The sequence below is a fragment of the Pagrus pagrus genome (genome assembly GCF_965226575.1).
Source record: "Pagrus pagrus genome assembly, chromosome: 7".
Taxonomy (NCBI): Eukaryota; Metazoa; Chordata; class Actinopteri; order Spariformes; family Sparidae; genus Pagrus; species Pagrus pagrus.
In genome coordinates this window covers 31,936,674-31,964,442 of record NC_140191.1, presented here as the reverse complement: position 1 = coordinate 31,964,442, position 27,769 = coordinate 31,936,674, and the positions used below count along the sequence as shown (strand labels likewise).

Below are 27,769 nucleotides of genomic sequence, written 5' to 3'. Positions count from 1 at the left end.
ACAGCAGCTATTTTAGCACTTCTATTGAATATCTTCGGGCTAGAGTTTTGATTGCGTTTTGGCAGTGAAAGACAGCAGGAAAACAACATTTATTGATTCATCTTTGGAGAGGTGATTATTAGATTGTCATAATCCTTAAACCACAACATGACTTTGAAGCATGATGTGACGACTGTCAGTAAATAAGGAAACTGTCAAGATATTGTCTCCTGCAAATAATGCTGCAGGGTCTTCCTGGATTAGCAAGATCCTACAGTGGTAGCTAAAAGAATGGCAATTGGATTTGTATCTTACCTAGAAACTCGACCATTACAAATGAAACAAACACTAACAAGCACAATATACTGAACCAGATAACGAGTTAATTCCCCCATACTTGGTACATCCCATGATATCACTGATGACATTAGGGGGAGCATTAAAGCAGTAAGTGTTATGCCTGAGCCACACTGCGGCATGAGTGGGCAGATGTTCTAACCAAAATAGTCCTGAAAATGATCTTCAGACAGTCATGTTGACATACCAGTGTGTCACTACACTGTCAGAAATAGGGGTACAGCAGGAGTCTATTTCTGTCCCCCAAGGTACTATCTACACTAATGTACCCCCAAAGGCTAAATATTGGACCTTGAGGTAATGTGTACCCTTTGAGGGCCAAAAAGGGTACATATATGTTCTCAACCAGTAAAATGTACATATATGTACTGTTTTTTTTGTCTAAATGTACCCTTTTTTGTCAATTTTTGTCCCCTTAAATTAAAGTACAAAATTGCCACCATAGGTACAAGACTTCGCTTTTTAAGGTACAAACCACAAGGGTACAAATAAGTACCCAATGTCAAGTTTACAACAGCTGTACCTTGGAGGGTACTGCCCCAGGGCCAAGCCAATGTGACCCTAAAGGTACAAATATAAACCTTCTTTTTTGACAGTGTGCACTTTCAATGTCTATGTGTCACAGACATTAAATACACATACAGATGTTTCTCCTTTCAGAGGACGCCATTGCTGCGTCGTTAAAGGTGCTGCAACACTGCAGAAAAAAGGAAAGGGGACTTTTAATTTATCCAGCTGATTTTGCATTAACTGCAATGCGCACCAACAACCACCAGGTGGCACATGTCAGCAGTCCAGACTACAGTGAACTAGGGCTAGTGCAACGCGCCGACGAAATTGATTACGTAAATACGTCGATTTATGTAACGTGTGTCGAAGCGGAGGATCTAAGCAGTACTACCGCCATGCTCAAACACTTGAAGCGAAGGCATCCTTGGGCGATTTCTCAAGATGGCAGCAGGAGAAAGACGGCACTGTTAGGTGTGGGAGTGTCACCCCACAGTCCATGTGACGTGAACCCCCACTGATCAGTTTGCCAAAAGGTGAGCTGCTATGTTGTTATGCTACTGGCATGCTGGTCCTACTAGTGATCGTTTGTCCTTGTCGACGGATTAAATATAACAGAAAACAACCAAGATGAGGCAGATCATTGCTGTGTTTTAAACTGGGGAACAAGAACGAACCAAAGTAAAAGTGAAACTTAACACTATACAGAGAAATGTCTGTTGTATTCCCTCTGTATTAATCCATGCTAATAACACGTCCTGCTGACCACAACATGTAAAAAGTCCTGTTAACTTTTGTTCCCATCCAAACGTAATATTTATTAGGATTACATAGATTACCAGTTAAAACTGGGCTCCTTTTGTTGGAGAATAATGACCTGCAGTGCATACCTACTTTGTCATATATGCTTGTTGATTGAAGATGATTGAATAAAATACTGAAATTTTATGTAATTTGGGGTAAATTTGTTGTTCTATGAAGCGAATAACAAAAGATCAATCAAAAAAATAATCAACAGATTAATCGTTTAATTGAAAAAAGAATCAATAGATTAATCATTTAATCGAAACTGTAATCAATAGATTAATCGATACAAAAATAATCATTATGTGCAGTCCTACAGTGAACACATCAGGGCCCAGAGATTCTCGCTCCTCCTTCTGGAACCAGACACACTGTTTTATTTCCTCATTGACTCAGTCCGTATCAAAGTATGTCTCGAAGCGCACTGCATCCACAGCGTTACTCAGGACTATCTAAAGTTATGGTTAGTTTATTGCACATAATTCTTACATCTTACAGTGTTACCTGTTTCAGGATTTCAGTGTCCTTTATTGCTCAACAACATGTCAAAATAGAATAAGAATCTAAGACATAATACACAAGTAAGATTAACACTAAGAATAGTTTGAGCTTGTGAAATGTAGTAAGTAGGGAAGAGGGGTTTTCCTCTCGATTCATTTCCCTGGACAGGGACACGGTCAAATAAAATTACATGTTTTATTTCTTCACATTCTGTGTGTGTGTAGCAGACAGCAGCAGCAGGGCTGGGCCAGGAGGGCTACTGTGACTATATACCTAATTAGGATCACAGTGGATCTTTTTGTTCACTTAAAGCTCTGGTCTACGATCTGAGAAAGGTTTGAAAAAAGCATCCCCCCCACACACACCCCCCTCCCCTCTGTGCTCCTTAACCCCTCCCCTCCGAGCTTGTATCGCTCTCCCCTCGGAGTCCCGCGACACACCCCCTCCGGCTACAAGCTTTTTTTTTTTTTTTCTCTTCAACGAACTTTATACGTCCCGCAACAAGCACCAAGAGCAACAAGCCGTCAGAAACCAAATACAGCCCAGCTTTGAATGCGGAGTAACGATGTCGGATTCACAGATAAAGTTATTACAATGCACGTTGAAACTCACGTAAATCTTGTAAGTCATTACAATGTCCACAGCTAAGCTCCACAGCCAAGCTAGCGTAACGACATTAGCATGCTACAGCTACGTTACCTTACAGCTACGTAATAAGTTACAACAGCTAAGTTAGCCACTTCTAAAAGTTACTGAGGGCCAAGAGACTAACAGATGCTGCCGCCAGCTTTCATCACAACGATCGCTTCCGGAAAAAAATCCGGAAATAAATCCGAAACCCCTCCGCTTCGCGTTGGGGTTTCATCCATCCCTTCATTCATCTTACTTGCAGCTTCATTTAGCTGCCACGAGCAAATACATAGGCTGATTTGGTGTAAACATGTTAGCAATGTTAGCTTGTTGTTAGCTTACAATGCTGGCATAGAGGCTAACATCTCCGTCGAACAAGTAAACAAGTGTTGACAACACTGCAGCGACAGGCACGTCTAATAACACAGAAACAAACTAACGGCAGCTTTCACAGTCATCAGCAGCATCGGCATGAAACTTATCTGTGTCACAACATCCACAATAGAGACGAAGGTTACCTGCTCAACAGAAACGCAGCTGTATCAGCACCGGGTCCATATCTTCACGGACCTTTCGCCACCGTTCAAACAATGACCCGATGTTTATTCGGTTTGAGCCCTCTTTGTTTCACATCTCCGGTTTGTGTCTTTTCAGTGACAGACTTTATTTCTTTGACTCTTTGTCGGTGGGGCGAGCAGAGGCAGCTGAACTGCTCAGGGCAAAACAAACCTCTTGTCCGCTTGTAGTTTCAAATGCGGAAGTGGGTCGGGACCAGACGTGAGCAGGAGAGTGAGCGAGGATTGGATCGGAAAATTGATCCAATAGGAGCCATCCGGGCCGGATGGTTCCTATTGGTCAATTTCTTTTCAGTTTTACAGACACTAGAGAGAATGTTTTTTTTGGTTCCTTTTACTCTTCACATTGTGTGGGTGGTACTATTGGGTCATAACCACCATCTAAATGATGTTAATAATAATAACAAATCTTTCAAATCGTAGACCATAGCTTTAATGGGCCATCGTCCAACAGGTCTCCCAGCCCCTACAAGGTACATCGTCACACTGAAAGCAAGAGCCTTCGTAACGCTACAAATTAGGTGTTTTGTTATCTTTTTTACAAAAAAACATTCCTCTATAACTGTTTGAGCAACTGACTAATCTAACAAGGCACTGAATAAAGAAGGTTACTTTTGAAGGAGCTGGGGAACAAACCTCCGGCGCTGCATTCTGCGGACAAGCGACTGTACGGGGCCATCCACACCAAGATCAATAACTAGGCTATGACAAGAACAACAGCGGCACCAAGGATGTATCAGCAGCTTAGGGGAAAAAAAATAAAAATATTGATGGATAACATGACCTTAAAATTGCGTTTACAAAACATGTAGGGCCTACTTATACACATGCAAATGACCTCTTTTAGTTAGTCACTATAATAACAGAAATAAAACAAAGACAGAATGGTATCAAAATCACAGTATCCCAAATTATCACAAATAATTATTAATTCTAATATATCAAAAGGTATTCTTTTCTATAGGTATACTAACTACTTATATCATGCATACTGTGCTGAATACAAGGGCTCTTATCTGTATTTACAATGTAGCCTGATCCTGCACTCTACAGCATTCACAATCCATCAGCCTATACCTTCACGTGATGTTTACCGTTGCTATGGCAACAACATGCAGCTGCCATTAGCACATATTAGCTAGTTTAGCCCCATCGTCTGAGGAACAATAACCCATAAAATTACAATTTTGCGTATTTGAACTAAATCAACAGCTACCTACAGCCATAGTCCTTACAACCTTAACTGTCACGGGTTAAATTGTCAAAATTAGAAAAATTACAGCTTAAATCCCTATGGAGCTACATTAGCATTAATGACAGTTGTGTCCGCAAGAATGCGTTCCCTCAAACAATGTAATGAAGATGTGCACCAGAAGGGATTTAGAAGTGGGTATATGCAATGCCTACTGAAAAATATGTAGTTATATGCCTAAATCGCATTATATGGCTATATCGGCGCTACACCGGATCTAATTTCGTCCGAACGACTTCAAATCACACCAAAGTTATCTGGATGAGTAAATGATCATATATTTTGCTAGAAATAAGGTCCAGGTTGTAAAAAACGGTAGTTATCCTTTAAGAGCGATCGCTACACTGCCTTCGAGCTAGGCGTAAATATAAACCTCGGACTGTATGTTTTACTTGTAGGCTTCTGCAAGTACAAACAGTAACTTAACGTTTAGTATCTTTAGTTCATTTAACTTAGTTCACCGAAGAGCTGTTAAAGTTAATTATCAGCTGAAGCAGTCATATTAACATAGCATTAGATTACATACATCCGCTTCCTGTGGAGTCAACCCACTGAAATAGGGACAGCGCCACTCTGCCATTGCTGAGTACGTTGTGGTCAAACGGGGTATAAAGGAAAATCCTGTCATCAGGATTTTACTGTCATCATCAGGATTCAAGCACTCTGCTGCCACCTAGCATCTACAGTTATCAAGTGCAGCCCCCCTTTTACCGCTCTGGAATCACTGCGGTAACGCAGCAGCAAACACGTTGTATGAAAGAAGAAACATTGTAGTTATATTTAAATGAGTACAGCCACCCTTCATCCCCAGCATCAGCAAACTAGTTCAAATGCAGTGTTCAGCTAACATTAGCAATTTAACAGTATGGCTCACATGCTAAATGCAGCTGAAACTTTTGCACGTCTGTTTGGGTTCATGTGACTTCTGAGCTATTCACGTTGACACTACAGTGTTGTTGTTATTCTTTTACAATTTCACAAGCAGGAGACTGAACATAACTGCTTAACTGAAGACAGTCTGAAGCAGTGTTGACTTCAAAAGCATTATGAATCATGATGTGAGCATTTACTAATCTGCCTTTACAAGTCAATAGTAAGCATAAAAATAGAGAACTAATAATAGTCTATGACTATGACTTTGAATTGAACTGAACACAACCATTCAAGTCAGTCAGGCTATTTATGATCAGTCTATTTTGTTAGGTTGGAACTTCTTGCAGCTCTGATGTGGTTTGACATTTATCGGCATGTTTCACCCTGGTCTTTCTTTCTTCTGTCACAGATTAAACAGTTAAAAGCTGATTTGGTAAAAATTCTGTTGGAAGTCATGGACTTCTGATTACTTGGCCCATTTATTGCTGTGATAGTTTCTTCAGTTTGCATAAAAAAATCTAAAATCAAAAGAGGTTTTTTAACTGACTGAGTGACTCAATGTTTCTGTGGTTTTCTGTTATTTTGTCCACCTTATATAAATGTCTTTGTGTCATAGCTGTTGAGCAATGAAGCAGTCAGAGCACGAGGTCTTGACAAAGCATTCTGCTTCGTTTCTATTTTTTGCAGAAAACGAACATTTAAATTCCTAACACAAACCTGCAGTCAGCCTCCCATTCAGAGAAATACCCTACAGGCTCTGTCAGACAGCTATACCACCCTTCCACAGAAAGTTCAGCTTCTCCTCTGAAAGCAAGACATTAATTGTTCTATTTGCTTCACTTCTCTGAGTGCAAGTGAAGGAGAGGAGTGAGTTTGGGTCAGCAAGCCTTGAAATATCACGTAACAGCTTACAGTAGCTATGGAGCCTATTTTCTGGCCAACAGTGCAGAGTCAACAAAATAACAAATCAAACTAAAGACGCGCTGCAGGACCTTGGGGAAAAGGCAATAAAAGTGCACAGTAATCATCCCAGTTCTGTAAAATCATACAGCAGACATAAAGAGGGCAGACTAATTTACCATAATAATGTTGTTAGAGACACAAGGCTATATTTACCTCATGATATTCATCAAGAAGAGCGCAGACTACTGCATGGCCCTGTGACACTGACTGTCAACATTTGCAAAGTTCTTAAAACAGTTACTTCTTTTAGGTAATAAATGACATGTATAATCACTTTATTAAACTGTGATGGATGACTGTGAAGAGGAGGCTTGCATATTGTAGGTTTGTTTCTGCATTAAGAACACTACCTAGATAGACCTAATGAAGGCAGAGTTGGATTTACAGCAGGTAGTGTGACCTCGCTAATTGCGACTTTGACCCTCCAAAACAGATAAAAACAACAGGTTTGGGGGTAGAAACATTTCTGTATCTATCATTACTGAAGTCTTTTTTTTTTTTTTCATTACTGAAGTTTTATTTTTTATAAGTCTATTTTTCCCAGAATGAATGCCTGAAGGAATCTTACCCCTTAACTGGACAATACCATTTATGAACCTTGATGTTAGATGAACGGCTTGTCTTCCTGCCTTCCTGCCTGAAGTCACTCCCACTCATGTCTATGCTTGTGCGCAATGACGCAGGAACAGCTTGACGTTCCGAAACACCTCCATTGCGAAACCCCTCCATTCCGACACACCCCACTCCGAGACACCGCTGTTCCTAATCCGACTTTCAAGTTCCAATTACTTCCCAATATGGTTAGGGTTAGGGGTTAGGGTCAGGGGTTCCACAATAGCCTTTTCGGAATAGCGGGGTCTTTAGAAAAAATGGGAAACCACGTTATTACGATGAATGGTAGTCTATTTCGGAACAGCGGGGTGTAACCCAATGACGCTACAGGTTAATGTAATTAGCTTTTTTAACATAATTACTATGCTATTGTCAGAGTTTCTGAATTGATTGTGGCAAGCATCTACAGAGGAAGGAACGTTTCCCTTAATGTATGGCTCTGTGGCAATGCTTATCTAGTTTTGTTTGTGCTTAGCGTTATGCAACATGTTATGGTTACATCCTCACCGGCTGGTTAATTCAAGACAATATTTTTTTTTCAAATTCAGCTATTGTTTATTGATTTTTTTTTCTTGAGTTAAATATTATAATTTTTTGGTCTGACTTAGCCACATTCATCATGCTCTGTGATGAAGCATTAACCGCGTCCATCCGACTGCGGTTTAGACTCCCCATCATACACCTTTGCTTCTCCTTTATGTCAGTCATGATAAAGCAAGATTTTTGAATTGAATGGATGTATGAAACACCCTACTATAGTGATTTTCCATGCAAATATAAATGAGTTATAGAGACAAAACGCCAAAATTTCTCACTTGGTATTGAAATTGTAGTAAAAGTGTAATTTGCATCCATAAACCCATACTGATATGACAAAGATCAGAAGTCATTTCCTTTCAATCTTAAATGTGTCTCAGTGTAAAGAATTACTTGATATAAACCAGTTACTATACAATGTAAAGATTCACTCATGTAGTGATAGAGAGGATTTTTCATTCAACATGTTGACATAACTAAGGCTGATAGTGGTTTTGGCTGCCTCTTTTCTCCTCATCACCCCACATAACTCATTGTTGCCTCACATATACAGCTGGGGGCCATTCAGCGCTCAGTGATTCTGATTTAAGGACATACAGAACAGAATGCATGACTAAAATGTACAGCACAGATGTGAATACAGGAGGAGATTGTAAAGCATCTCTAATCTACAGCCACATGATGAAGGGATTAAGCAGCAGTTTTTGCAGATATGCGGAAAAAAGAGACAGCCTTCTTCAACAGAGGCATGCAGGTGATGACTTGAGAAAATCAGACCATGGAGAGCAGTCTGGACCTAGAGTTTTATTTAGTTGAAGAAGCCAGAATATTCAGAATCAGTTTGCTTAAACAAAATGGAAGTGACATATTCTGCAATGTTATGGATGAATTATTGTGGACGTGTTTGCTATTTCAGTTTGACAGCTATTCATCGTGCGTACCGTAGCGTTTTCCATGATCTCTCTATGGTTTAAGCGTAATCAGCTCTGGATCCCCATACGGAGGCTCTGGGAAGCCCACCTTGGCTTTCTGCCTGACTTGGAGTGTAGGTGGTTATCTGACTCCCCGTGTATTCACAGCCACTGCTCTCGCCTTATCAGCAGTCTGAAGCTTGCATGCTCAATCGCCTGATTTGTCAAGGGTGACTCCGAAAGATTCTGATAGGCACTCCGCAAATCACCCAGTTGATCTAAAATATCGACCAGCCACAAAAAGTCATTACACACAATAATGGCGGGCAAGACCTTGAAGATGTGACTTAATTAGGTTTCAAATGGCTTCAAAAATGCCTTCAAATCTGCTACCCTGGAGAGTAATGCGCTCCTGGATTTTTCTCCATGATTACAGGTGTAGAAAGTAAGGCACACTGCTACTGACAACACTGCTCCTAAGTATAGCTGATAGCAGCAACGCGAACGGCAGAGATGTACGGTCACACAAACTCACACTACTGCTGTTGCTATTTAGCATGCTCGTCTGCTTCAGCCTATATTCTCCTCACAAGAGATAATGACTGAGGCAGTGAGAAGGCATGTAGCACTGCTGGAGCTGCAAAAAAAAGTTCTGTTAAAGCATTGACGTGTTTTCCTGATGAAATTTGGAAAGTAATTGAATGTAAATGGCTCTGCAGGCCTTGATAGAGCTGTGTACATTGACGGTATTTAAATGAGTGATGTGAGTGCTCTACCTGTCATCGTTTCTTTTAGTCGCTTAGAACATTGTAACTGCTGGGACAAAAATAGTTCTTCATTAACCTCCAACCTAGACCTTCACATCCATCAAAACACGGTGTTGCTTTTATAGTGAATTATTGTGACTTTTATTTGTATATTGTTCTGTGTCTAAGCAGTCAGGATGTCTTTGTTACTCACCATGCCACTCTGTATCTCCTCACAGAAAACCAAGATCTCCACGTATGACAAGATGTGGGAGTTCATGAGCAGCCGGAGGCACTCAGTGATGGTGAAGAACATTGAAGAAGGCATTCACCGTGTGCTCACCTCAGACTACGCATTCCTGATGGAGTCCACCACCATCGAGTTTGTCACACAGCGCAACTGCAACCTCACCCAAATTGGAGGCCTCATTGATTCTAAAGCCTATGGGGTTGGCACACCAATGGGTATGTCAACAATAACACACTGGCTGAGGGAAAAACATAAGCTTCTTATGCCTGTAAGATAGACTACATATGCATTTTGTTCAGTTATGGAAATATTCATTCCTGAATTTGTATTATTCCCTCAAAAATATTGTAAATATTCAAATGATGCACTTGAATTTCATCTCCAAAATTACATAGTGCCCCTTTAACATGACAGTGTTAGCAGCGGAATGACAGAATGAAGCGGTTTTCTTGTGCGTCCTTTTGGTTGTTCAACCACTGTCACTGAGGCATGCTGGGTGTGTACAATCATATCATGAGTTTACAATGCATAAGCCATGTGTTGTCATTAGTTTTTGCTTAGGGTAATGCCACTAGCTTTACACTTTAAAGTGTGTTTACAGGTTTTGTGGAGTACTATTGCATATTTAAAAATGTAGTATGAGGAAGCTAATCTGATAAATTGCCTCCAGTGATGTCACTTAGTGGCAAAATTACATTATGGGTAATTTAGGCGCCAGATTTTAAAAAGAAGAATGTGTGGTTGGACCAGTGGACTGCTTTTCAAAACCTGGTGCCTACATTACCTGCAATGCAGCTTAGCCACTGAGTGACATCATTTAAGGCAATTTATTAGATTACATGCAGCTTCCTCTGGAGCCACAAAAGGCTTCATACTGCTCTTTCACATATGCAGTAGTACTCCCCAAGACCAGTGCAAATTAAAAGGCTAAAAGGAAAGAAAATCGCAATTTAAACCCAAAAAATATCTGTTTAATTATTTATTAGTGAGACCTGACTAAGACTTTCGAGGTAATGTTCGCAATTCCATGGAAGTGTAGCAATTGAACATGGTCTCTATTTGCCCTTTAATTAGTACTGAGTTACACAGTCCTTTAGGGTAATTGTAATGAACCTCTTCCAAAATTACAGACCCATAAAATAAAGTGTCACTACTTTACCAAAAGTTTGTAAAATGTTAATGATGTTTTGGATCATGTGAAAGAAGGTAGAAACAGGTAGTGTTCTGACGTTGCAGTGGAACGTAAGGGTGTAGAGGTCAGAGCTTGATGCTGTTGATGTCTGTGTTTAGGATTTTGTTTCCAAATCAAGTTTGTGATTTATACCATAAAAGTCTTCTTATTTCACTCTAGATATCATTTCACAATATTTTATAAGTGATGTGGTGATGACTGATAATCCTACCTGGTAAAGCTGTCTCCAAATGTAACCAGTAGTAGATCATAAGGTGGAACAAAAATATGATCCTACCTTCATATCATAATGTAGGTCATGAACATTTCTATAAAATGTTGTAAGCTCCAAGCTGTGTAAAGTGTATCCTGCTGCAATACATCCCTGAGGGTAACCCATGTGGAGGACTACTTAGCGGGGAAAATCCTGGGGCTATCTCCAGCAGGCAGAGTGTAACAGTATAACATAAATAGAGGGATGAATAGGGAGTGTGGCACATTACACGTTGTGTGTGTGGAGGTGCAACATTTGATTACGGGGCTCAGCAGCAGATTGTCATAATCCTGTTACAAAACGCAGTGAGAAGAAAAACTCTGGTTAAGTACCAGCAGAATTACAGCTGGCAGACAATTTAACACGATGACCTCATGCAAAGGGCTGATCTTAATCACATTCATTCACAGAGAGGAGTTTTTAAGATTGTTCCTACAGTGTTTATACCTCATGCAAACAGGGCTTTTGAGCAACATGCTGTCTCACTGAATGCCAGTCTGGTAAACCTGAACTGACTCGTTGAATGACATGTCCTGTTATTTTGAAGGATGCTTCTGCTTTATTCAATATCTGCCTGGAAAATATCAGACATACTACATTAAATAGAAGATGATGTCAAAGACAGACTAATAATGTTGATGCAGATTGATAGTATTAAAGGAACAGTTCACCCAATAGTCCATAAAACATTTATGGAGCTTCACAGCAAAACAGGGTTGCAGCATTCTCCTAAACAACTGAAGTGGCTGGAGAAAACAAGTGAAAGAAAACATGAAATGGCTCCATACAGCTCATCTGACAAATCCAAGTCTCCCCTTCAGACAGGATGTGTGCTAACACTTCTAGCTTCGCAGCTAAGAGGAAGTTTTGGCTTTCAGAAGAATGTACATAATGCCTTTGCAAATTAATCTGGGATTCTGTTTTTTGGGTGAACGTTTATTTTAATTTGATAGCATTTTATAGCCTTTAACAGCAATATGTCCTTGCATATCTACATTATTTATTTATTTACACATGGTTTATTGTGGTTTCTACAAATAATCTTACATTGTAAGCAGACTCTACAACAGATGACCTTTCCTACACTTTCCTGAATGAAAGCATCATTCAGTGGGCTTTCATTGTGCTCTGCCTCAGACTGTCAAAATGGAACTATATGGCAAATGCTGAGGAATTGTTGTCAAATTGTTGTCAAATTATCTTTAAAAAATTGTTTCTGGATTCATTTGAGATGGGAAATAGTCAGAGAGTTGTAAAATCATTACAAAGTTTTAGAAATTCAAAAGCCAAATCACATCATCTTCTGATTGTTGTGTCTGGTCAGGTTCAGTAGATTCTCAGTGGGTATTTTCCAGGCTTGCGTCAGGCCTTTGTACAGTTATGCATACCTTATTAATGCTTCTCCAACCATTTAAAAGAGAGGCTCAAGTTACTTTCTATTTTTCACATTGTGAACTAGTCCCATGTGAAGACCAAAACCAAGAATGTGTTCATCCATCATCTGTCTCTCAGCCCAAAACCCACTGGATCCTACTGAGGACATAGTATATTTTCAATATTATACATTCGATATATTCCCTCTTATGAGTATCCGGGACAGCAGGATAATGTATGTAGGGTTGAGTCAAAATAAACTACAGCGTGTGTAGTCATAGTAATGAAGGAACATGCCACGCAGTGTAACAGTGTGGAAGTCTATGGCATGGAGGAATATCATATATTAAGCTTTGGACACACAGACAATACTTTTTAGCAGAAATGAAAAAAATCATCATACTTGTCCTTTGAAGGAGTTGTAGCATGAAAGTGTGCTGGATCATCCAAAAGTCAAGGTTTCACTGAATAATTTGTGGAATCCTTAATACACAGTTTTGCTCTTTTATTTCTCTTCAGACAGCTCAGGTACTCAAAATCTTCTTATTCCTCACTGTCTGACTACATCACATATTGTGCATCAGCTCTTGACTGGAGCCACTTTGCAATAACTGGGAGTTAAAAATTGAAACCTGGGACTCCATGTTTTTATGGCTGCTCCATTCCATCAAACAGAGTACCCTGCATGTCCCCAAAGTTCAGCCTGACATATTTGGTATATTTGGAAACTCTGAGGGCAGGGATCTTCAACCTTTACAAGCCATTGACCCCTTAGCTGAGAGACGGAGCAGGGACCCCCTACTGTATAATGTGTTTTTTTGCATATTAAACTGCATACTAAGTCTACAATGACGTGTTTAAACATACCTTATCTTGTATACATTGATAAGCTACTAAAATAATAATTAATGACTGATTTCTACATTCATGTTATAATTTTAAACATAGACGTGGAAAGGACAGTTGGAGTGATGCTGCAGCTTTGATGGTTTCATAGATTTGTTTGACAGCACTGCAGAGAAGATAACATGCATTGGCAATTCAACACCCTCAATCTCCCTGAAGGTCAATAAACTTGAGATAAGTCTCTGAATATTTGCAGGGCTTCTCTCATTTGCGCTTACCTGTAGCTGCAAAGTTAGCGGCAGTTGTGGCATGGCTAATGTTAGGCACTATAGCCTCCCCCTCTGCAGCTTCTGCAGAGGTTTCTGAGGTGGAGGGTGTGTCAGACTCTCTTGCTTGATAAGCTACAAAACGATCCATTGTGGCTCACAAAAATATCCTTACACCTGTGGTAATATCACAGCTAACTGGCCAACAGAGTGCAACTGGAATGAGTCCTAAAATCCAGAAATAAGAAATAGTCTCTAAGAAGTCTTAAAATGCAAAGATGTTAGCCTAGATGTTGCGAATCCACAGCCTTCAAGGCCATCCCTTGCCTTCCCCAACTTTTGGCTCTATGCTAATACTCAGAGCTGAGGTGATAATTGAGAGTTTACACCTTATGTTGATTGTTGATTGTCCAACCTCAGTGGGACAATAAAGTTATGTTGCGACGTGCTCCCATGCTTTGAATTGTGGGCAGACATTAGGCCAACACTGACCCTGTAACATTAGGTTACTTATGTAGGAGGTATGTTGGAGGGAGGCAGAGATCATCTGCAGGTAATTAAAACTGACATCTTGGGGGCACATGTTGGATTTCATGAATGGACAAGACCCACGCTGAGTGTGACTTCTGCCTCACAACAATTGCTTATCACGTTAGCCATTTTCACCTGAAGCTAACGTCTGCAGCCATAAATAATAACAGTTACAGCAAGCCCAGCTAATCAGCCAAGATCTGAGGAGGTGTGTGCAGCAGAGTCAATAGATGCCTTATCTTAAAGCTCCCATGAGAAAACAATATTATTGTGGATTACAACAAACGTGAAAGACACTGCAGATAGATCAGTGTTTTGTTTTTGTAATGTTTATGTATTGAAAAGATGCAGCTTTTATTTTGTAGACTGCTGTAGTCTGATTATTGGAAGGACTTTCTGAATAAAAGGGGAATTTAAATAATGAAAAGTAACCATGTGCAGTGATATAGATCATTGAGGATGCCATATGCTGAGATGCATCGAGAATCGTTTTGCATTGAAATCGCTGGCAGCTGAATCTTAAGCGTGTCGAATCCTGAGGCCAGTGAAGATTCACACAATGTTCAGTCAGCCATTTTCTTTCTCCTCCTCACCTTCCCATCGCAGGTTTGGTCTTAAATTTCACATTAAGCGGTATTAAAAAGGTCTTAAAAACTCTTAAATTTAACTTGTTTATATCTGTAGAAACCCTGTTTTTGTCGAGGGGACCAGGGCGATGCCAACTCCCAGATTAGCCTATTACGTCATCGCTGCAGCACTCTATATGTTTCATAATGCATATCTAGCTGAGACTCAGCATAGCGTTTGGTTAGCTTGCTCACATGATTGTGTGAATTATATGTTTAATTTTTTTTGTTTTGTTTTGTTTTTACAAATGTACAGTATGTTTGCTGTGTATTGTTTCATGTTAATGTGTATTTAGAAAATATGAAAATAACCCCCACCCACCACCCCATGGTAACTCTGAGGATCCCCAGCGGGTTGCAGACACCCCCCTCCCCCCGACACAAAATTTACTTCATTTAAAAAAAATGATCTGTAAACGGCAACTCTGGTGCAAAAATCATCAGCATCCACCTACAAAAAGCTCACTCTACGGAGGATAGATGATATCCAACAGCTATGTCCTCCTGACAAATCAGGAAGATGTCCTCTGGGACTGTGAATGTTGGCAAGGTCGTTTGCTGCTGTTTGTGTATGCTCTGCTGGTCAGCCACAGAAGGTAATTTGAGTGACTGTTTTGCTGTGTTTGAAAACAGTGGAGGTAGACTATATTTGCTTTGGGTGATTGCATTTCCTGACTGATGTGCTCCTTCTGATGGTTTGCTACAGTATATGCGTATGTGTGTGTGTGTGTGTGTGTGTGTGTGGGTGGGTGTGCGTGTGTGTTTGCTTGCTTGCTTTAGTGTGTCTGCATGCATGCCTAGGTGACTGTGTACTTGACTATAACATAAAGTGCACGTTGCACATATTTTACTGTGAATGTGTACATATCAATACATGCATTTATTCATATTGTACACATGTGTGTGTGTATGTGTCTGTCTGTGTCACTGAAAGAAAAATGCAAAGCTAAAGAGTGTGAACGGAAAAAAGGGAAAGTGAGTGCTGGCCTGTGGCAGCTTGTGCACCACACAGATTGTCCGTACTGAAGAAAGGAGGGGTGTTAGCATCATTACTCCCTGGTGGCCCATTCACATGCAGTCAGAACAAGGTATTTAAATTGCTAATCCTACCCTTTTAGTACCCTTTACCATATGCAGCCTGTATTCCCATGTAGCCGGGCCATTTAGCATATATCTCATTGACTTGAATGGAGAGTAGGTGTCGGCCTGCAATAGTACCTGGGCCCTGATAGAGCCACAGCACTCAGCGCTCGTCCCCTTGGCAGCTCCCTCTGCTCAGTAATGGACAGACTTAGTTCACCTCCCAGCTGTTAGTCATCGCTAATGGCGTGTTAACTACATGAAACCCCCACTGACAAATAGTGTCGATTCTCAGGACAACATTTAAACAACTGAAGAGCTGTTGTAGAACAAATATGGATCCCATGTGTCTGTCCTCTGTCTGAGGTAAATTGTAAATCGCTTTATATATAAGCTGTACATAAATGCGGTCCATTTACTATTTACGTGCATTTCAACTGGAAGTCTAAATTCAGCTCTTTAACCATAGTTCCTGGGGCCTCACTATTTGTGCTTAGTTCACACAGTAATAAAGCATCGAGAGCCAGCGACTGTTATAGTGGGGAACAAAAGTCATATGTAGTTCATCTTCCGAGTTTGTCTGAAAGGGCAAAATATATAGTTGGCTGGATTGCACCAACAAGAATTGGCTTTTAAGCCTGATTAAACCATGGTTTAAGTTTACATTTTGTTGCATCAAACTTAAAACTTATTTAACAAGATTAAATTTTAAACATCAATTTAAACATCAGTTTAGGTTTTTCTCCAAACCTAGATCAAATGTAATTCTGTCAAAAACTTTAAACTCCAATTTAAACTGTGATCCAGTATTAACTTACGGCTAAATTCCACCAGATACGTGTCCGGTCCAGCTCCGCTCCGTCACGGCCCCGCCACAGCAGCGGAGCTGATAGGTTTCACTCTAGTCTATGTGTTTAACTTCCACTGGCTCCGCTGCGTTGCGTCCCAGCTCCGGCAGTCCGGAGCCTTCCGGAGCAGATACGCAGGGCTTCTCTTTCTGCCGGATGCCAGAGCACTATGCAGCAATTCAGCCGAATTCAGCAGAGAACAGACAGGAAGTCAGACACCGAAACAACAACATGACATCCGGTTCATTTTGTAAATAAAACACTCTGGGCCGGATCTACTAAAGGTTTGCGTGTATTAAAACGTGTAAAAACTCCTTACACACGCAAAAAAATTTACAAACTGATTTACTAGCAGTGCGCAAAAAGGGTTGCGTCTGTCAAAGGTGCAAAACAGCGCGTCTGCATTCAGTTAGTATGTTTGCAGCAATGAATATGCAACATGGGGCGTTTACACACAGATTTGCTCTCATCAGAGTTTAGTAAAACTAGATTTAAAAAAATTATATATATATATATATATATATATCATTTATATACAAACATACATACATTATTTTAATTATTTGATAGCATCTCCACATTAATTAAACTCTGTTTAACTTTGGTTTATATAAATGAAGTTTGCTTTGCTATGCAGAGATTCATTTGTAATTGTGCAACTGAGCTCTGCTTTATTTTAAATCTAGTTTTACTAAACTCTGATGAGAGCAAATCTTAGATTGAATTAATCCTTGTGGGTGCAACTCAGCCATATTGTGTGTTAGTGAGAGAAAACATTTGCAAACAGGTGTTTTGCATCTTTATTTTCTTCAGATGCACTAAAAATGCAAACAACAGCCTGCAGAATGGACTTTTAGTTCCTGAGTTGACACATACAAAAGATAAACTACAAGGTCAATTTATGTTTCAATATTAATACCAAGTCACATACAACTACTACAGTACAACTGTACCCTTAACAATAGGCTTATTAATTTGTTAATTAACCAGCGGAAACTGTTTCAGTTTGTCCTTTCATTTCCACTGAAGTTGCCAGAAGGTTTGTTAAAAAAATGTTATTTCATTCTCTCTGACAGTGTGTATTTTGGATCAGCTTGTTTTAACTCTTTATTGAAGTGTTTCAGAGAAACCTGCATCAAGGCACTGACTGCTTGGTGTGGCAGCAAACAATGTTGGCATGAGTTATTATGTTCGCCTTATATAAAAATGCTTGGACATTACTAGCCACACAACTGTGAAAGATCAAGTGATTGCGAAGCATATATCAAACAGCTGTATGTATGTTAGCTATCTTGGAAACTTTTGGAGCTCACATTCAACAATAAGCTATACCCCAGTGGGCACGTTTACAGTGACTGGCCCACTGGGGTATCAGTGGTAAAATGGTCTAAATCTCTGGTCTATCTCTCATTCTATTTATGTAATCCAATGACATAAATGCAACAAAATGAAAAAAATATAAGAATTGTGATTATGGTTAATCTGTCTGTGTATCTGTCTGTCTGTACTAGAAGTCAGTAAATCCTTTCCAAATTCATGGAAGACTTGGGGGAGTTTATGGGTCAATAACAACGAGCAGCAGTATTGCAAAACTGAGACATGTATCCTTGTATTCACATAGGGGATTTAAGCATTTGGCTTCATATCATATTTATACAGATATCTAAGAGTGCAAAAAATCAGGGTCTTTTTTCCATATTGTGGTGCCGAAATGAGAAAGTGATATCAGCCAGCCCTGATTATGACTGAACACAAACAAAATAGCTAAGATGAAAATATATTCCCTTTTCATCATGGCAGTTTCAATCTTTTGCACCTGCCCTGGTGACCGTACAATGGCTGCCCGCTGTGAACCAGGCACGGGAATGTCCGCCCTCCACACTCTCACAGTGTGATGATTAGATTCCTTCTTTTTCTCTTGAGGCTTGTGTTTTGGCCCTTTTCCTGTACTGGATGCTCTCAAAGCTGGTACGCTGTGTTTAAAATGTGGTCTTACCAACCAAGGACTCACAAGGATACTCCTTTTAGTTTATCTTTGGTGATCATTCGCTGTGTTTATACGTTTTTTGACTGTGTGAGTTATTCCAATAGGTCATCAGAGGCAGTCACTGCCTGTACTACCATCACAGGTTTTATCTGCCCATTTTGCACAGGCAGCTGGTGCATCCACCGTCTCCCCCTCTGCCCTGACTGTAGTCTCAGGAGGCTCTGCATTATTCCTCATCCTTCCTCTCTCTTTGCCTCTCTCCCTGATGACTATCAATCTTCATTTAGCTTCATTAGGCTGCATTAATCAAACAGGGTAAGGGGGAAGTGTCTGTGCTGCTTGTCAGCAGGCTGCTGTCCTTCACGTCGTCGCTCCCTCTGCCCGCCGGGCTGTTCAGCTTTGCCTCATAAACAGGAAGCGTCCGGAATGCATTTCTTTTTTGATAGAAGATCTCCAACAGCGTGACTTATGGTGACTTACCCCCAACCAACCCCCAACCCTTAACCCCCCACCACGTTCACCACCTCCAGAGCACACTCTGGGATGTGTGTGATAGAGAAAGGATATTAGATAGAGAGCTCACACAGAATAAAGATGCTGTAGTGACATCAACTCTTCGGAAACTTATACCAGCCCAGTCACCAGACTGAATGATTTGGTAATATACCTTTCTCTAATATTACTGATATATTGAAACATTAAGTTGCAACTTTGCATTTCTTTAGGGAAACTTTTCTGTGTTGTAACAACAGTCTGCTTATGGTCTGATTTGGCTGAGGCACAAAAATCAGGTTGCGAGTGTTTGGAAAAGATCATGTTTTGGCTTAAAATATCTGTTTGTGTCGCCAAAAACATGGGTGGAGATGTCCCAAACTTCCGTCAATTTTTTTAAAATCCTTTTTTTATATTTTTTGCAGCAAACGTGATTTGAGTTCTAAAAAAACCCTTGATGATTTTCACACGTTTAGGGAAGGTGAAGGAAGGTGTTAGTGCTTCCTGGAATGATGGATAGCAAAGATGATTACTTAGTTATAATGTTAAGATATAATGTAATCAGGAAATTGGATTCAACATTAAAGCCCAAGAAAAGACAAATTTAAAGAACTAGTAGAGCTAAAGCGTGAGAAAATCAGTTATAATATCACAGCAATATATACTACAGAGAAACAAGATGGGTTAAATTGCCAAATTAAGTGCAACTGTGAAGGGAATTAATGTGCATCTATGTTTTAATAATTATTAATTAATGTTCATACAGTTTTATGTGTGTGCATATGTATACATTTACAATTATCTGTTTTCCTGATGTGTCAATGAAAATGCTTATTTGGCTTCATTTTAGGAACACACACAGTTTCCCTTTTTCTTAAAAAAAAGTACAGTATCTACCAGACTCAGGCATTAATACCATTTCTTTCTTTTTTTTCTTTTTGTGGCTTGTTTGAGCAAGAACTTACAGTAGCCTACTTTGCCTGACAGTTACAGTTACCACATTTTGTGTATCTACATTCATTAGAGGGTATCAGTACACATAGATTAATGATTCTCAGTTTTACAGAAATCAGTTAGTTGTGCCCAAATTGAAGGACTGCTTGTAAACCATAATGCATCTAGTTGAGTTTTAGAGTATTATTATTTTGAATATGAACTCAAGGTAAGAAGAACCTCAAATCAAAAGCAGCTGCTTGATATATTTATAACACACTGAAGCCATTTTATCCAAGTCCCCAGAATATAATCATTTTAAACACGGACACATTTATTTGCTGTTCTTTGTGCTTGTCTCTAGTCTGAACATGCAAAACAAATCTCTTGATGTGTTAAAAAGAAAGCTGAATTGTTCTTGGTGGGCCAAAAATACTCATGTTGAGAGTGTCGGGCATTGCAGCACATTTGAATTTTCTAGTTTTTTCTCCTCACTGAGAGACAATGCATGAGGGATTTTTGCGCTGTTACTCTCTTTTGATGTGGCAGATTAGATCTATGTGTCTTATTCTGGATTCAGCATGGCCTGTCATTTCACTCTCTACTCTTCCCTGAATTGAAAGATTAAGCGCCTCTTTTATGGAACACATGCAGAGGCCTGTTTTCAGCTAACAAATTAGCATATTATGTTTAGCAATGACAAGGATAACAACACCTTTGTCCATCTCTTAGCCAACCAGACTCAGGAGAAAATTATCACTTTATTTACAGTCATCAGATATTTGATTGATGTCACTTCCAGTAAACTTCACCTTGTTTGTTAACAGAGCAGCATCATTTTTATTTTCACACATTACCTGAGTGTCCTAATGAGTTTTTTTTCTTCCTTGTGTGATCACACCTGTTCATGATTATTTATTGTGAACATTAAAACAAAATACATTTGTATCAGGACTACAAAGGTATAATAACTGAAATCAATTCTGAGAAAAAACAACTGCTTTTAGACACCTACATTTGTGTTTGAGTTTGTCAGAAAGCCTCTTAGCACCATCATTTGTTTGAATTTCTTATGGGTACATTAATAAGTAAATTTTAAGGACAACGTAGCTTTTGGTAATTTAAATGAAAATTGGTCTTTGGTAATAAAGACAAATCAATAATTGGTCAAATAGTCACTCGGGATGAAGTCCTACATGTGTGGTAACAGTCACATGTATTCCACTCACTCAAGGAAATACCCATAGTACATCACAAACCAATACTGTAAACATAGGAAATCATCAATAACCATCACTTTATGCATATTAGTATTTTCCAACAAATAAACTTAATAGTGCAGCAGGACTGCAAAATTCATTTAACAGGAAAAAATAAAAAATGTAAAATCAAGGAGACACACACCCTGTCTACATCAGTGGAGCTGAGGTGAAGCAGGTGAACAGTTTTGGGTTCCTGGGACTCACAGAGAACCTGTTATAAACATCATACATTTGCACATCCATATGTGTATTTATATATATATATATATATATAAACACTTAAGTTATTTTCGTTACACAATAGTAATATTTTACATCTGTAATTTACATTTTACTTTATTTTTTTTCATTTTTTATTTTTTTCAAGATACCCAGATTCTTTACATGATATAGGAAGGAGACTTAGAATGCTTTGTAAGTGAACAGAAGGATTATGAATTTAAGGTGGATGTACCGGAGTTAAGTAAGTACTTTGGATGATGTACCAATTAGAATGATATTGTAGTAATGGAGTCTGGATGTAATATATTAATATATACATGTGTCAAGCACAGGAAAGAAATTGCCAGTGCTTTATTGAATAAATATAAATAGCTGTTAAGGCGTTTTGCTCTGGACCAAGGAGTGTGACTGATCATATCATGTGACACTGCCCTGACCTCTGGACAAACATATCAATTTTGAGCAGTTATCTGTAACTGAGTGTAGAGGCCTGTGGTGTCTGTGGAGCCTTGAAGTGTTACAGCAGAGGCCAGGCTTGTAATGCCATCTGGTTCTCTCTATCTACTGGTGTGCAGTATATTTTACAATTCTGACAAAAAACTAATTTACAAAGGACACATTGTTGCTCTGTTTTCATCTCAGTGTATCAAAAGACATCATATTGTTCACCCATTTTATGCTTGCGTGAATTTGGGTTATGACACTTGCCAAAAACCCAGCTGGCACAGTGCAGCACAGGTCCTGACTGTTTGACACAGTGTTCATGTTCATCTAGTCCATGATATCACAGCAGAGGTCTTTCCATTTGTTTTGATTGGGTAGAGCTGGCTCAATTTCAAGGCTGCCTGTTTCTTTGTTGTAGCGAATGATTTATCCGACACACGTTGGCTTGTTGTTCCACTCCGAGGCTGAAGGGAGGTATCAACTGTAGATGGCAACAATACCGGAGCTCGATTCACGTTTGCCATCACCATGGTGATAAATGCTTTTGAAACATGCTGGCCCGCTTGCTCTGAAAGAAAGAGTCAGATACCAAAGGCCCTTGGACAGAGATGAAGGACAGACGACATGTTAAAGAGTGTGATCACAGCCTTGTGACTACAGCCGCTCTGCCACAAGGCTGAGGGCTGCAGCTCAAACCTGCTCTCCAGTAAGGAGGCACGGCTGATCATTGTCACTGTTTAGGGTCTTTTGGGTCCACTACATAATAGTGCTTCTAAACCTTCTCTGCATACTAACTACTAATCACAGAGATCGCTATTCCACTGGAGCTAGCCAATTGATAACGTTTTATAATCTAAACATGTTTCTCAACCCTGTGCTCCAGGGAGAGCTCATTCTAAGTGTTTGCGATAATGGGTGTTATTAGTTTTTTTAAATAATTCAAGCTGCATTAACACCCTGATTGCGTTGTACAGGGAGTACCACAGGGAGGTTTCGGGAGTGGGAGGCTGGCAGGATTTATTTCTTCTTCTTTTTCTTGTTCCTCTTTTACAAGGCTTCACCATTTAACTTTAATCAGGGATGTGGACGTGTGACTTTTTATCAGCAGACCAGGTGGAGTGCAGTACCTGAGCGGAGAAAGGGAGGAGAAGGTGGTGCAGGGCCTGCTGGGAAAACAAAAGAAAAGGGGGATTCATTGAGTGCTCTGCAGACTCATATGGGCAGGAGGGAACATTTTAAGGCTCGCTTTGTGAGCAAGGTAACAGCTCAGAATGAAACATTAGCACAGATCAACCGTGGAAACAGGTTTTAATTAATAGCTATACAGGTGAAAGACTGGAAATATGAACCCTACAGATGTATTTTGGATTCATTAGATTAGTCTAGTGGGGCCCGTGGGGACAATGAATGGTAATGCTAGACATTAGAATTAATATTTTACAATGTTAACATCTACAATGAAATATACTGAAATGTAGACTGAAATTGAGTACCCAGTGAAATATCATGGGGTTTTAATTGAAATACACAGAAGTAGACTAGTTGTAAAAATGAATGTTTTCCAGAGGTAGGAATGGGACAGAGGAGGCTTTAAAACAAGACCATGAAATATATAAAGCAGCAGACAATAGCCCCTGTTAGTTAGAAAAGGCACCACATTTGCAGCCAGGTAAAGGCTGCAATCTGCCGCCTTGTCTATGTGAAACGGAGGTGTAATATTCCTCAGTGATGAGTGATCTGGTTATTGACGATTCTCTCGGCTGTGATGGTTAGCATCTCCTGGATCTCAGCGGCTTTCCAGTTGCTCATCTTGACGTCCATGGATGAAGTGATCAACTGACAGCTGTGATCAGCTGTTTCCTGCTTTTAAAACTCCCGGCTGTGGGTCGCACAACAGTGCACGTCATCGACACCTCCGCCCATGTCACGCAATTGCCGGCACATCGACGCCTTGGATTTACATAGCAATGGAGGTGGCAAAAATGGTACCCTTTTTGCCACCTCCATTGGCGTCATATTGGCAGACCAAAACAGACCCCCAGTATGCCGCAGTCTGTCTAAATTTGCTGACCTAGCTGCAAAAAGGACAGCCAAATGGGCGGGTTGCTGTTCAGTATAAAAACGGCTAATGACTATTCGATCAATACTATTTAATAAATGAGTAAAACAAACATTCATATATGAAAGCTGTAGAATCTGATGTAGTTGCATTTACACTAACTAGTGGCAAATATGTGACATATGAAGCTAAAAACCAATTAGTAGCTTTTGTCAGCTGTGAGTGGTCTGGTAATCAGAACAGTCAACACAGTTTTAAAGTAGTATGAACACACTGTCCTCCAATAAAAACGAAACTGTACTGTAAATTACAATACTGGATTATTAGGTTGAACTTTGCCCTTTTTTGTATGTTTGGTTAGTGTTTTTTTTTTATATAGTTTACACTTTTTACACAGAACTTGGTTTAATCTGTTGTTCCTATTATCTGCATTGAGGAGCACTGTGACAGCCAAGACAGTTGCGTACAGCCTGTACATAATTCTGAAAAATGCCACCACTTTTACATTACATATGTCAGTCACAACCCAGGTCAGTTAAAGCAACGCCCATACACAGCCACCAGGTACAGTTTGTAAATTGTGGTATTGGACTGAATTGTTTTCCTCTGATTATTGTATGACCATTTGTTTGAACTAACTGGTGTTAAGTTGACATGTTTTAGTGAAAAATTGTCATTTGAAAGTACAACCACGATGCCGAAAAAGTTGAAACGCTGTGTAAAACATAAATCAAACAATGATTTGCTAAACCTTTTTCACAATTACTGAATGGAAAAAAGTACAAAGACAATTCTTAGTGTTTTATGTCAACTTCATTTATTTATATATATTCTTATTCTAAATTTGATGCCAGCAATAGGTTTCAAACAAAAATCTCTAAAAAACGTGTTATATCCCTTTCATATTACATGTTAATGACCTGACCATGGTGGAACTACAGCTGAGAAGGCTGCCAAGCCATTGACCACAGTTCAAGAAACCCTTGGATATTTTTATTGAAACTTTCCACTATGTTTTTGGAGACAAAACGGGATGTTTTTGACGAGACCTTGAGACGTGCCTTGTATGTGGTGACCATTACAGGTATTTTAAGCCAAAATCAGATCTTTTCCTAATTCGAACCAGGTGGCTATCTGACTAAACCTAAACAGACCATAAGCACAGCGTTGTCACAACATAACATTGAAAATGGAAAGAAAAGTAAAGTTGCAACATAATGAAACATAGAGTTTCAACATATCCTTGGTTTGCAGAAACCTACATTGCCAATATGTATTCTGGCAATTGGGTTGAAAAAAATACCTGTTTCACCTGGTTCACCATTTGTGTGTGAAATACATGTATGTATAATGGTTATTAACACATGGGCTCAGGAATGCTTTGTGAAACAATTGTCGGTAAGCAAAGCTTGTTAGCAAATGATTGCATTCATTTTTCCAGTTTTAAATTGTTAAAGGAAATGCCTATATGGTGTAGTGATGAACTGGCCTGCAAATTTCTTGTACTTTGGAGAATTGCATTGCAGTTCATTAGTTCATTCAATGTAGTCCATATTTTTTTACAACCATTTACGAAGCTTCAAATATTTGGTTTTAAACATTCCTTTTTTATTCATGATACTTTGTTTTGGCAACCTCATTTTGCAATCTATTCCTCAGTCTAAAATGCTCCCTGATGTATGAGAAGCTATCTTTTCTGTGTTAGTTAAAGAACAAGGCCATGACCAATGAAAATGTGTGAACCCCGTCTCCTAATCACTGCAAGTGTCACGATTGATTTAGTCAAAATTAAATCATATACTATCAGATATAATAGTACCAACTGTACAGGTGCAAGCTACAATGTGTGTCTGGTTAACAACTATAACATATGGTAGATTTAATGACTTACAGTGTACTCAACAAGTCGCTGATTTCCTCCAGACCCAAAGGTATCTACCATTCAGTTATCCATTGTCGATGTAGTCATAAGCCTCCTGCTGCTATCTATCTACTGCATGGTGCACACAGAGAGAAGTGAGGGCATGTTGGGAGAAAATAGCTTGCAAATAATTTATTTCAAAAAGAAAAGGGGATCCTCATTGTACTGGTTCAGTTGAAAAGGCAACTTTAAAAGCTATTGTTTAAGTGAATAACACATTACTCAAACTCTCATGAATGACAGCTAAATCTTAATCGAATCGAATCGTGAGGCCAGTAAAGATTCACACTTCTAATGATATTCAGTCAGACATTTTCTCCCCCTTACCTTCCCAATGAAAATTTGTGTGCCACATTTCAGATTAAAATTATTCATTCACATTGTTATATGTCATATATATGTGTTATATGTCATTGTTATAAGGTAGGCATGTAAAAGAAATATAGGCCAGGACAGAAATTAAGCTGCTTTTGTGAGCTGGTCAATGATATTGATTAAAATGTGATACAGTGGCTTCTTTGCAGTTCAAGAACTGCTGAAATTGTTCATTTTTACCTTCAAAAGAACCGTTTTACTTTTGGTACGTATTTCCATGGCAGGTTTGGCCTTAAATTTCATATAAAGTGGAATTAAAGAGGTCTTAAAAAGTCTTAAATTTAACTTGTTTATATCTGTAGACACCCTGACTATTCATAAAAATGATCACTCTGATAAGTAGTGGGTAGGAAAAATACACCCTCACTCACCAAGCGGATCAGTTGGTATTTCATGTTAATTAATGTTCTGTGTTCATCTACACATCAAAAGGTCACACACTGTCCAGATTCATACGGTAAAATAGTTTGAAGTGAAGCAGCTGTCCTCCTGGTAAATCCTGAGATCCTGGCTAAAAATATTTATTTCAGAAGCTAGTGGTTTTATCCGGTTCCCCCTGGAGAGTTTCCTCTGTCCTGGTGTGTTTAGAACTACAGCTTTTAGTTTCGCTGCTTAAATGTGCTACAATATTTGTTAGTTATTTTCCATTTTTTTATCATTACTGCATGCATGGAAATGTTTAAAATAACCAAAAGCACTTTAATCATAAAATAAGCGACGCATGTTGCGAAACCCGCCTGTGTAGGTGCATCTTACTGTCCTAATAAAATTTAAATCAAATTGAATAGCAGGAGAAATACTGCGGCATTGACTTTAAACCAGTTTTTGTTGGTCTATGGCACAGTCGCTTTCTGTGGCCTAAAAATCGCACCTGACCACACCTCACTTTAAGACCAACACCCCAGTGGCCGCAACTACATTTGTTTTTTACACGACGTGAAATGGCAGCTGCATTGGACAAAGACTAGCAATGACAGTTGTGATGCAGTATGCACCACTTTGCGCTGGGCATAAGATAGGACCCTGTGCTTGATAAGATAAAGGCACTGATTCAGTCATGTTGGTTGCTCAGGCTGACCTGAATGTCTTTCGGTCCTTCAGGCTCTCCGTACAGAGATAAGATCACTATTGCCATCCTGCAGCTTCAGGAGGAAGGGAAGCTGCACATGATGAAGGAGAAATGGTGGAGAGGAAACGGCTGTCCAGAGGAGGAGAGTAAGGAAGCCAGCGCTCTTGGGGTGCAGAACATCGGAGGGATCTTCATCGTCCTGGCTGCTGGACTTGTCCTCTCCGTGTTCGTGGCTGTAGGAGAGTTTCTCTACAAGTCCAAACAGAATGCACAACTTGAAAAGGTAACAAATACCTCTGACATTCATCTATGCTTTGTTATTTAAAACAATGATAGCAGAATTTCTTACCGTAACCACGTATGCCATGAAAGGCAGTCTCATGGCATAGACAAATCTATAAATGCTAACAAAATGAAACAAAATATATGCTAAATATATCTATTTTCTTCATAATTTCTATTATATAACTTAAATAAATCATCTGTTTGCCA

The 27,769-nt window shown here is 39.4% G+C and overlaps 1 protein-coding gene across 3 annotated transcripts in view; it reads left to right on the top strand.

The window, feature by feature from the left end:
* grik2 (glutamate receptor, ionotropic, kainate 2) overlaps window positions 1-27,769 on the top strand; it is a 303,295-nt gene that overhangs the window by 246,058 nt on the left and 29,468 nt on the right. For all 3 annotated transcript variants that reach the window (XM_084357024.1, XM_084357025.1, XM_084357026.1), the window contains exons 15-16: window positions 9,487-9,712; window positions 27,310-27,560. In XM_084357024.1, coding sequence (XP_084213150.1) covers window positions 9,487-9,712; window positions 27,310-27,560 — 477 coding nt within the window. The remainder of the gene's footprint in view (window positions 1-9,486; window positions 9,713-27,309; window positions 27,561-27,769) is intronic.